This window comes from Alternaria burnsii, assembly GCF_013036055.1.
Source record: "Alternaria burnsii strain CBS107.38 chromosome Unknown 733, whole genome shotgun sequence".
Lineage (NCBI taxonomy): Eukaryota > Fungi > Ascomycota > Dothideomycetes > Pleosporales > Pleosporaceae > Alternaria > Alternaria burnsii.
The window spans coordinates 163,003-174,717 of NW_024066130.1; the positions used below are offsets into that span (position 1 = coordinate 163,003).

General features: G+C 51.1%; 5 protein-coding genes across 5 annotated transcripts; 2 read left to right on the forward strand and 3 right to left on the reverse strand.

Moving 5' to 3' along the window:
- Nucleotides 1-580: 580 nt before the first annotated feature.
- On the reverse strand, nt 581-3,336 carry GT037_010733 (uncharacterized protein; the record flags this gene model as incomplete). Its single annotated transcript, XM_038935780.1, has 2 exons — nt 581-885; nt 948-3,336. 2 exons carry the CDS (start codon nt 3,334-3,336, stop codon nt 581-583), a joined length of 2,694 nt encoding a protein of 897 aa, XP_038781550.1.
- Nucleotides 3,337-4,270: 934 nt separating this feature from the next.
- Nucleotides 4,271-5,625, forward strand: GT037_010734 (uncharacterized protein; the record flags this gene model as incomplete). The annotated part of the gene is made up of 4 exons (XM_038935781.1): nt 4,271-4,465; nt 4,518-4,626; nt 4,678-5,121; nt 5,204-5,625. 4 exons carry the CDS (start codon nt 4,271-4,273, stop codon nt 5,623-5,625), a joined length of 1,170 nt encoding a protein of 389 aa, XP_038781551.1.
- Nucleotides 5,626-5,732: 107 nt separating this feature from the next.
- Nucleotides 5,733-7,394, reverse strand: GT037_010735 (na h antiporter; the record flags this gene model as incomplete). Its single annotated transcript, XM_038935782.1, has 5 exons — nt 5,733-5,894; nt 5,946-6,354; nt 6,413-6,495; nt 6,554-7,209; nt 7,268-7,394. 5 exons carry the CDS (start codon nt 7,392-7,394, stop codon nt 5,733-5,735), a joined length of 1,437 nt encoding a protein of 478 aa, XP_038781552.1.
- Nucleotides 7,395-8,375: 981 nt separating this feature from the next.
- On the forward strand, nt 8,376-9,524 carry GT037_010736 (d-isomer-specific 2-hydroxyacid dehydrogenase-like protein; the record flags this gene model as incomplete). The annotated part of the gene is made up of 1 exon (XM_038935783.1): nt 8,376-9,524. The coding sequence occupies one exon, from the start codon at nt 8,376-8,378 to the stop codon at nt 9,522-9,524; it is 1,149 nt and encodes a 382-aa protein (XP_038781553.1).
- Nucleotides 9,525-10,726: 1,202 nt separating this feature from the next.
- On the reverse strand, nt 10,727-11,280 carry GT037_010737 (uncharacterized protein; the record flags this gene model as incomplete). Its single annotated transcript, XM_038935784.1, has 2 exons — nt 10,727-10,835; nt 10,895-11,280. The coding sequence occupies 2 exons, from the start codon at nt 11,278-11,280 to the stop codon at nt 10,727-10,729; spliced, it is 495 nt and encodes a 164-aa protein (XP_038781554.1).
- Nucleotides 11,281-11,715: the final 435 nt, after the last annotated feature.

Here is an 11,715-nt window from a genome sequence, read left to right on the forward strand (position 1 = left end):
GTCTCACGCTCTACCGATTGAGCTAGCCGGGCGAATGCTTTTGATTGATGGAGCACGGGAGAAATAAAGAGAAGAAAGATTGAGGTTTTTCCTCACTCGACGCGTCGAGCGTTCATTTTTGCATATGATACCCGGATATAGACTGCCAAGACTTATAGACTATGAATATTTTTTTTGGTCCCATGTACCCGGATTGTTGTGTGTGTATATATGTATATAAGCAAATCGTACTACACTCGTAATAATTTCTCTTCCAAAGTATGCTCAACCAAGTGCGCACACACTCAACGATACAAACTTTCCACGTGTAAATCTCCATGCCCTCTGTTTGCCTTCCCACTTTCCTCCTTCCCCTTACTGCCTCTCCGCCTCCTCCGTCTTCTCTCTCAATCTCGCTCCCACGCCCCACATTTCCAGAGCCAGGATCCACCAGACGAAGCTCCGGCCCACATGCCATGACCCGTGGGAGAACTGGTATTGTCGAGTTCTACAACATGGCTTTGTTAATTCGATTTCCTCACCTCACATGACGGGGAAGAGAAGGAAAAAAGAGGAAGAAAAAAAAAAGATTCTTACAAACTCACACGAAGCAGAAGAAGATGGATCCGATGATGAGCCAGCACAAGGCGCCGAGGAAACGGGTTTGCGAGGAGGAGGAGAGGATGATGAATGCGGTAGCTGTTGTTGCGTGAGATGATGCGGAAGAAGAAGAGGGAGAAGTGTGATTATTCTCGTCCCCATTACCAGACGATTCAACACTACGCCAACAACCCAGTCCAACAGTCACGCCAAGTCTCATCGTTAGACCATTCTCTGCTGTCGACGTCGACGTGCTTAGTTGCGGACACTCTGGGTCCCAGATGATTGGTGAGTTTAGCTGTGGTGCTAGACGTTTTTGAAACATGATTAGTTATATACTTCGCGCATGGTGGGGTGCAGATGCGTACCTGTTCCTGTTGGTGCGGGAGGGGGTGTGGGAAGTGGTGCTGTTGCTTGAGGGGTGGCGGAGGGGAAGATGAAGGATACGCCTGGAGGTAGGGGTGGGATGGGAGATGTTGTGTTTGGGGACTCGGGTTTGGGTTTCGTTTTCGGGGGTGTGGATGTGTCTGCGTTGGACGTAGCGGATGGGCTGGTAGACTTGGGCTTCTTGGGTGAAGGTGTGGATGTGTCGTCGTCGGCTGGAGCATCGTCGTCGTCGTCGTCGTCCTTGGTTGAAGTGTCTTGATCCGCGTCGTTAGTAGGTGTAGCTTCTTCGTCTTCTGTAGGTTTCTTCTTCGTGGATGTAGGTTCTTCGTTGGCGTCTGCAGATACGCTCGTAGTCGGTGCGGTATCCTCGTCATCCGTAGACGTAGGCTCCTCGTTTCCATCCCCGTCTTCATTCACCGCCTCATCAGGCTCAGTCTCTTCGCCAACCACCGTCTCCTCTTCCAGCTCAGCTTCTTCTCCCTTTTCACTACTCCCGTCTTCTACAAGGCCATTTTCGTCCTCGTCACCACCGCCCTGCTGTTTAACCGCCAACTTCGTAGCAATAACCGCACCCTCCGCTCCTTTCCCCTCCGTACTGACCCTGGTAGGTTTCTCAACCCCTCCGTCCCCCTCATCATCAATAGCGATATTGAAAACCCCCTTCTTTTCTTGCTCAGCATCCTCAGCCAAACCCCTCCTCCCCATCCTTGCATCAAACCCACTCGTCAACCACTCCCGACCATCTCGACGCCACCACACAAACGGCGACCCATACCGCCTCACCCCCGCGTTCCTCGACGCTGTCGCAGAAGCTATACCAGAGTTGTAAAGCCGAGGAGTCGAAACAGTACCACTAGTCCCCATCCAACTATAACCAGACGTATACTGCATACTCCCATCCCGCGTCGATTCAACTGCACGTCTAGCTCCACCAGCCTGCTTCGTCGCCATGGATGCGGCCCGCCTCCCTAGCCTCACAGCTCCGTTCACAGAGGTAGTGGTCGTGATGAGATTTTTCTCCGTACCATCTGCTGTCGATGCGGTGTCCTCGGCGGTCTTGATGTATTCGCTGATGTAGGGGTACCATGTGTTTATGCTTGACATTGTGAAGACGTTTTCTTTGTTGCTGGTCTGTGTTGCGCCGGTAGGAAGGGCGAGGGGTGTGGCTTTTGGCGATGGGGTGAGTTCTGGATCCGCGGAGGTGTCTTTGGGCTCCTTGGCCGAGGAGGTTTTGGATTTGGTCTTGGGCGCTTGAGAGGTGCTCGTGTCTGGGTCAGAGATGTCAGTGATTGCGGATCCTGTTCTCGTGGGAGTGGGTAGCGATGAGCGTGTTTCTAATGTATCTTCGTCGGGTTCGCTTGCGGAGGACTTTGTCCTGGACTTGCTGAGTACTTCGGTTGCTGATGCTGGGGCGATGGATTCAGTGTCTAAAGATGTCGCTGAAGTAGATGATCTCTTCTTAGACTTAGATATCTCTGAACCATCGCTAGTTTCGTCATTATGCGAACTTCTAGTCTTTGTTGCGGAGGACGTGTCAGAGTCAGTCTCTGAAGCTGATGCCTGGGAAGACGTATGTTTGGACAAAGTCGATGTGCTCCCCGATATTTTCTCAGTAGTCAAAATCCTTGTCGTCTTTTCCTTTGTCGATGAGACTGTTGTTGTTAAACCTGCAGTTGCTTTACTATTTTTCGAGTCATCTATATCCTCTACTTTCCTAAACTCGAGGCAGAAACCAGCAGCTGCCTCTCCGTGAACCGGTATAGTGACCGTTTTCGTAGCATCTAGAACAGCAAGGTGTAGTTCACGTGTCTTTGGAGGGTCTTGCTCTACTTGGTTTTCGCAGAATTCGTAGGCTGCACTATCGGACATGTACACTGAGATATAGCCTTCAGGCGCAAGGTCAACTCTGAGATTGTAGAGGTTGTTGCTTCGCTTGTCGACGGTGTGGAATTCGTAATTTAGGTTATGATCGTGCTTGGTGGCATCGGTCGAAGATACGGGTTGGTCTCTGCGTGTATCCGAGATGACAGACTCGCCAGTCACAGATCCTCGGGAGACCTTGGGCTTCTCACCGCTTAGGGTTTCCAGCCTGAGGTATTCTGTTGATATAGATGAGGCTGAGCGATAATGCTCACGCTCAGAGACCCGCTCGATGGAAAAACTGGTAGATTCGTTGGACATCGTCCTCTTGCTCCTACCAATATCGCTATCGTAGCTCGTGTGCAGTCGTCGTACTTCTGTATGATAGAATGTTTTTGTTATCGTCGGTGTCTTACGGCCCTTGCCCTCGACAGCAGCCGCCAGAGCTAGGTCAAAGGCAAGAGCACATGTGCTCGATGACAGGGTCAGTATATTCGGAAGAAGTTTCATGTTTATGCCGTTTTACGGTGGTTTACAGAAAAGACAACCGACTATGGAGGAACAATAACATGAGTATTCTAACTGTGGTGACGATGCATGCTCATTGATTGACGAAATCCGGGTGACATGTAGCTATTCGGAAGCATAGGATCGTGGAATGAACGACGGAAGATCAATAAAATCTATCAAATTAGCTGTGAAGACAGAGTGTACTTTCGAGGTCCTTGACGATGACGCCGTCCGCTTCCCATTCTCTCACGCGCACATCGCATCTCGCATAGCTGGTCAATACCACGGCTCTTCACAACGACCGTAGTGTGATTTACTGTAGCCGCCAGAGTGCAAGAATCATTCACAGTCTTTGGAATAACGATTGATCTCGTGTTTATGCGGCACACCAGACTCCAAACGAAGGAAGACCTTCTAGTTCACCACAGTAGAGGTAGAGCCGAGAGCTTTATCAGATGCGCAAGCTCTACTAAGCAACGACTCCGCTCCATCTAAGCCTCGTCATGGGGGAGATTGTGTTGTCGTGCTTACTCTTACCCAAATCTCATATTACAGCGGCACTCAGAATAACCATCTCAGATAATATCTACTGAACACCATAAGCCTCGTTTAAAACGCGCAGCGCTTTAGCGTGCGCGTTCAATCGCAACTCGACATGGAGTGACGACTTTCCTAGCTCGCCTGACTACGCGTCAAAATTACGCGTTTACTCCTGACTGGAGTTACCTCGGCCAATCTCGGAGGCCACGAAAGTAAGCATGTACAAACATGCTCTGGGGATCAAAGTACGTAGTGGGGATTACGAAACACTTACGTACGGTTCTTTGTATAGCATAGGAGGGCCGCACTATGTAGATAAGCCAAGAGTTACTTATATACCTTATACTGTGGACCTTCTACCAAGCATCGATTCTGTGTCCTGGCATTACGAACAATGCGTTTCTCTTTATCCACTTTGCTCTTGGCTGTCGTGCCCAAAGTCCTTGGCGACAAGCATTACTTCTTTTCTGGATTCTTCGCGGGGAATGTGATTGCAGGTGTAGAATTTGATGATTCGACGAATGACCTGACGCTCGTGAACAACATCACCGTAAACGCATCAGAGGGCTCGAAATGGATAGCTATCGATGTACGAGCCCAACTATTTTCACTAAAACCATCAACAAGTCTAACTCCAACAGGAACGCAAAAAGAATGTCTACGTCGCAACAACCGGCCAAATCCAAAGCTACGCCATAACGTCAAACCGCAGCCTCACATCCACCAGCAACATAACCCTCTCCTCCTCCTGTCAGCTACCTATACTCCCTCGCAACAAACCCATCTAACAGTGAAATCTAGGCCAGAATGCAAACTACATAGCCACTACAAACGCTTCTCCCTACACTGTCTTCGGCGTCGCCTACAGCACCGGCTGCGCCGCCCAAGCCCTCGCCGTCGACTCCACCGGCGCTCTCACCACTGCCACCGCAAATCTAACTTACAACAGCACCTCTGGCGTCCATGGGCTTGACATCAGCCCAGATGCTGCATTCGTGTACTCTGCCGATGATATGGGCAATGCCGTCTGGGCGCATTCGTACGACAGAGAGACCAAGACCGCGCAGACACTGCAGTATCTAGCTGCGCCCGAGGGTGCAAATCCGAGGCATTTAGCTGTACATCCGAATGGGGGCTGGGTGTATGTCATTTACGAAGAGGCGAACTCATTGGCGGTGTACAAGAGAGATGATAAGACAGGATTGTTGATGGACGAGAAAACGACGTATTCGCTGTTGCCCGCTGGTATGTTTATCCTTTTTCCTTGCTTTCTCCACTCTTGCTGTAAGATTAGAGATTGCATATGTACTAACGCACCGCTACCCAGGTTTCACAAACACATCCTCCTACTGGGCCGATGAGGTCAAATTCTCCATCCCCACCTCAAACTCTACCAACACCACCACCACTTCCTCCCTTGCCGATTCCACCGCCCCCGCCCAACCGAGATACCTTTTAACCGGCACCCGCTCGCGCTCCTCCAACGCCACTGGCTATGTCTCGGCCTTCACCCTCGACGCCTCCACTGGCGCCATAACATCCCAGCTCTTCCTCCTACCCACGACGGCCAGTGGCGGATCCGCGAATGCCGTGTCGCCAGCGCTATTTGGAGAGGATTATTTTGCTATTACAGATAGTGGGGCAAATTTTGTCGAGGTGTGGAAGATTGAAAGGGATGGGATGGGGGCAAGCGCGGTGGCGCGTTTGGGGTTTGAAAGTGGGCCGGCGAATGTGGTGTGGATGGACTAGCGGGGTTTGAGGATCGAAGGATAGTTGGGGTACATGGTAACTACTCGGGCCCAACGGCTGCCGTGGCAGAATTTCAATAAAATTTACTCTATACAGAACATATATCCTCAAGGCTCAGGAAGTAAAGGCTGAGTCTCCGCGGCAGTATTGTCCCTGTTGATTCTTCGGGCTGAGTCGTCTTTGTCAGTACCCAAGCGCCTAATACTGTTGAACACACGTGGAGACAATAGCGCAAGGCTACCGAGAGGAATGGCCAGTCCGTGTACGACCTGGAGTCTTGATTAATCCATCGGTATCATTGTGTCGAGGATTTCACTTACGACGCTAGAAATCACGAGAAACCATACTATGACCAGGGTCACTTGAGCCAACGCGATACAGTCCTCCCGCTCTGGATGTTCGAGTTGGATGCGGAGCAAAAAGTCCTGCGTGACATACAGATAGAAAATTGCGCTTATGCCGATTGGGCCAAAGAAGCCCATGATAAGCGCGTGGCGGAAGCTGCGGATTTGAGGAATCTGTTTTTGGAGAGCGATTATGACTGGCAGGCGACGAAGGAGAAGAACCAGAATACCGAGCAGAATGAGTCGAGAGCTTGGTATGACGTCCCCAGAAAAGAACTTTTCCCACGGACACACGGCGCCAAGCCACATGAACACAGCCACGTTGAGGAGGAAGTCCATGATAGGCTGAAGGGAATCATGCTCTGTCTGCTCGCGAAACCAATCACTAGAATCATGTCAGCCAAGAGCTGTAGATTGGATATGAGGCTCAGAAAAGCTCTTACTCCCAGGTGAAGGTGTTTCCCGCTACGAAGCAGGCCAATACATCGTCCGCATCGATGAGTCCGACAGTACCTATGATCAAGAGCTGTAGAAAGATCAGTAATCGAGTTGTAGCTCTCCATTGTGTAGAAAGATTGGCTTACAGCTAGAGCTATGGCAAATAGGTGGAGGCTTTCTTTATCGACCATGCGTCTTCTGTCTGCCCAGAAGAGCAGATGTTTCGCCGCCCAGCCTGCAACAGCGCCATAAACAACGCTTAGCAAGATGGTGTACAAGCAAGTCACGCTCAGAAAGGAGGTCACCGCCGTTGATGTTCCACCTTCTTGACCAGCGAATTTGACCAGATATAGCGGGAGGAAGAGGAAAAGGTAGCCAAGACCGTCATTGGCGCCTGATTCTGCAATAATTATCTTTTGAAGTGGTCTCGACATGTGCTTGTCAGCAAATGTTCCCTTCACAATCGAATTCGAAAGGACAGGATCAGTTGGCGTCACGCAAGCACCGACGATAAGGCTCTGGACCAGACCGAGGTCTGGCACGAGTTGCCATACCAGAAAGCTGGTAATGACCCACATGCCCAACATTCCAGGGCCGAGCAAGATGGCCAGGCTCTGCCATTCTGTCTTGAGATATCTGCTGGGCAGCTGTATTCCAGCTATAACAAGTTGGATTCCCAGGACGAGGCGCGTGAAGCAAAGGGTGACAGTAGCGAGCGCTTCTGGAGAGCTGGCGTATTCATGTGGGCGGATGAGACGAATACCGTATGGCGATAGGAAAACTCCGGCGCAGAGAGACACAACTAGCCATGGAAGTCAACATGACAGGAAACTGAGTTCCTGAGGTGTAGGTGCACATACGCGGTTCCGTCACATAAAATCCCTCTTTCAGAAGATATGAAACCAGTCCAAAGAGAGCAATGAAGCCGCCGCCGACGCAGCAAACCAAGTTGAAATTTAGTATGGGATCAATGCTCTTATTGACCATGTTGTCGAAGAGGACGGCCAGGCTGCCGACGTATATTGCTTGCTGTCCTGCAGAGCTTCCGAGGCGCGATCCGTTTGCTTGAGTCGAACAGAAGTTTTGGACCACGCTGCATCAAAATCGCGTCTATCTGGGTGAGGGGCTTGTCAAGACGAGACGGCGGGGGGTTTGCGAGTGTGGGCTTCACAAGCTTCTTCGACTGTTCTCATGCAACAATTGCGAGGACTGAGCTTACCATCTAGTACAAGGTTGTCCGCGAGCTTGCCTAGCAGCAGCGTGAAGCAGCTGTTGTAAAGTGTCGAGAGAGAAGAACCGGTGACTATATGTGCCGCTCGTCAACAGATGGACTGCATCTTCAGCGGTGTGGGTCATCGGCTGTTGGTAAGCCGACGCGTGATGAGAGCACGAGCCGCGGCCAGGTCATGCACTACGCTTATCGTGGTCATTAGTCTGGGGATTTGGTACCGTGCCCGTGCTCCTATCAATGCTAACTAGCTGTCACGAGGTTGACCTCCCCCACTAGGAAGTTGAGTAGGTTTGAAAGGCAGCGGGGGTTAGGAGAGCTCCTCGTTGACTGCGCACGGACTGCATGTCTTACTTAGTCAGCTAGCTCGGTGGATTCTGCAGCGGAACCCGAACATCGGCAGCCACCTACCTAGGTCCTTTTCAGCGCTTCACAAGACAGCTGCGCACACAACCACACAAAAGATGCGCCGCGATACGGGATAAGATGTCTTGCGTATCTGTATGAAAAGTCATCTTTTCGGCCAGTATGCTGCTATACGCTGATGCCGCGCGTGCGATGGCTTCCGAATCGCAACGATAGACCCCTCAATTCAGTCCGAAGCAAGTGCCGAGAGGGCTACCTGCTGCGATACACGGTGATACATGATACTTGACACCACTATGCTTCCGCGACTCTTCTCCTCGGCTCCTCGTCTTCTTTCCAATAGAATTCCATCATCTCACGTCTCTACACGCACCATGGCTTCGCTACCCATCAAGCTCGCCGTCCTCGATGACTACCATAACATAGCAGCTTCGCACTTCACCCACATCGATCCCTCCAAAATCGACGTCACCGTCTTCAATGACACCTTACCCTCCTACTCGCACCCCGGAACTTCCGATGCCGACCGCAAAGCTCTCGTCAACCGCCTCAAGCCCTTCTCCGTCTTGTCAACCATGCGCGAACGCACTCCCTTCCCAGGCGAACTACTCCGTCAATTACCAAACCTCAAGGTCATATTCGCTACGGGTGGCAAGTTTGAAAGCTGGGATCTGGATACGGTGAAAGACATGGGAATCACGGTATGCGCAGCGCCCGGCAAGGGCAGAACAGATGGCAGAGGCAGTGGCACGTCTCCGAGATCTTTGCCCATCAAGCAGGGCGGCGGCCACCCGACAACGCAGCATGTTTGGGCGCTCATATTGGGCCTTGCGCGGAATATCGCTGCAGATGACGCCGTGGTCAAGGGGAAAGGTGGGCCAGCGGGGTGGCAGACTGAACTCGCCATGGGCCTGCAGGGAAAGATGCTAGGTTTGGTTGGTCTAGGCAGAATTGGCGCGCATGTTGCGAGAGTGGGTGTCCTTGCTTTTGGCATGAAAATCGTGTGTTGGAGCGCGAACTTGACGCAGGAGAAGGCTGATGAGTTGACGGGCGAATGCGGGTTACCGGTGACGGGTGGAGGTATCGCCAGCGAAGATGAGAAGACGTTCAGGGTGGTCACCAAAGAGCAGCTTTTCAGGTCCGCCGACGTGGTGAGCGTGCACTATGTTCTTAGCGAGCGCTCGAGGGGTATTGTTGGCGCACGGGAGCTGGAATGGATGAAACCGACTGGACTTCTGATCAATACGTCTCGTGGACCACTTGTGGATGAGGCCGCGTTGCTGGAAACGCTCCGGCAAGGACGCATACGTGGCGCTGCGCTCGATGTGTTTGATATCGAACCTCTTCCTGCTGATAGCCTGTGGCGGAGCGAGGACTGGGATGTCAAGGGCAAGAGCAGGGTGTTGCTGACGCCGCACATGGGATATGTCGAAGAAGGTACCTTGACGACGTGGTATGAAGAGACGGCAGAGAACTTGGAGAGATTGATCGAGGGCAAAGAACTATTGCATCGGATTATCTAATGCTGATGCAAACAGGCTGATGTCCAAGTCGTATCCACGGTTTAGAATGGGCACTCGCATTTAATCTATCGACTGACCCTCGTTCTCCACTTCGTGGTCTATCCCATCCTCTCATTTCTATTTGTTATACCTCTCATCTATCCACTTGGTCGGCGAGCCGGACTGAAACATGTCGATTGAGGGCAGAGAATCATCGTGTCGAAACAGTCAATGCTTACAATATATCTAAATGGCAAGGCCCAATCTTGGTTTCAAATACCACCCATACTGTACAGGTGTTGGAGTGTATGGAGACACTATCACGAGGATGTCAAGGCATCTTCTTCGTACAGCTAAGGGAAGAAGGATGTACAGGTGTTGTACAATTGTATTCTGGTAACTAGAAGAGTGTGATCGTTCCTCAATCGGCTGCTAATGTACAATATGCCGACTGCCGCCCCACCCCACAAGACTTGTTGTCTAGTAACCCTGACGATCGGATAGACGGGTTCTGGGTGCTCTGGAGCAGGCGGTGCAGACCTTTACTTCAGTGTGTCGGCGGGTAGGTTGTCCAAGTCGTGATTAGTGATATAAGCGTGTTAGATAGAAGGTCTTAGCACACAAGTAGTCTTAACATGTCCTAATTTGTTTATTGTACTAGTTCTCTCCTAACAGCTACCTTACAAGGTTAGCTGTTTAGTAACCCTAGAAATTAGGTATGTAGGTTCTGGGCGCTCCGGAGCAGGCGGTCTAGGTGGTCGAACAATAGATGGGACAGCGGGAATCGTAAGCACTGGCTTTCGACGGGTACGAATTGGATCTTCTCTGCCATCGCTGTGTGCACTATTGCCACCATCGACCTCGGCCGGCTCTGTCATTGAAGCATAAGTTTTCAGACCCATGGCAGATATGGATGCCGGGAGCCTACCATGTCAATAAGACGCTCCTTATTCTCCTCACCACCGACTCGGTAGAACTCGCTTGATGACTTCGTGGCCGTGGGCTCGAGTTCAGACGAAGTCGTCAAGGTCATCTTGCTCGCGCAGTCGGGGCTTTCAGAGAAGTTTGTATCCGAGCTCGGAGGGGAAGGAAGGCCCAAATCTCGACGTTTGGCTTGCTTGTGCGGAGGGACTCCTGTATATTCCGTTTAGCTACGTGTTAAGCTGGGCGAGGCCATTGTATCCGTCCGGAGGGTGCTCGGCGGATCAGAGGGAAGCAAAACTTTAGACGTCGCTGTCCACTGTTGCCGCAATCAGGATGGGATCTCCCATCGGAGGGGATATGTCGAGGACTGCATGTCCGGGTCTAGTGGGTAGAGCGAACTGTGAAAAGCTATACCGAACCTGTCAGCAAACAGCAACATCACTAAAGCCATATCTTCTTAGGAATACCTAAAGTAAACCAATGCTTGGTCAAGGCGATAGAACAGTTTATGCGATAGCAGGAACTGCTGATGCGCGACAGTGTCTGCGCCTTTGTCGGTGTGATAAATTGTAAGAAACATTGTTTTCCAGGCCGTGCGAAGCCCATTTTCGTCCTGCTCGTTGTCGGATAGCTGGAAATCACATCCGGCTATGGCGGTTTTGAAATCTACTATTGTGGTTTTATCTCGTAATGAAGGTTGCGTCTGGGCAGCTTGGTCTGGTGGAGGGGCGATTTCACCGTCGATGGGCGAGATGTTAGGGGTGGGTAACACCGTCTCTTTCGCCCGTGTGTTTGGGCTTCCGGAGACGGAACTCGCTGATACGATTCTCTTTGTTGGTGATGCGTTTGACATTTTGTATCATGCGTGTGATGCGGTGCTATGTGATTGATAGTGAAGTGAGGTTAAGTTCCGTGTTGGGTTCGAGTTCGACATGTGAGCAACCTGGTACGATAGTGACAGTGTCGTGGAGAGACGTGGGCAATGGGAACATCAAAATGACAAAACAATGCCATTCGAAGAGAAAAAGTACACTCAGCAACAGAAGTGAGTGCTTGTTGGAGTATAAGAATGATGCATGGAATGCTACGGAGGACTTGGTTATATAGGCAAGACGCTAGAGGTTGTGGCAGGTACCAATAACAACATGAGACGGCTCTTTCTTCAGTGCCCACCCACCACTTCCGCGCCCAAAATCAATACTATCACACATTTTGAAGTTGTGCAGGCGTGTTCTTCAAATGTATTGCCCGAGCTTCCGGCTTCATTCGCCCACGAGGATGTATTGTC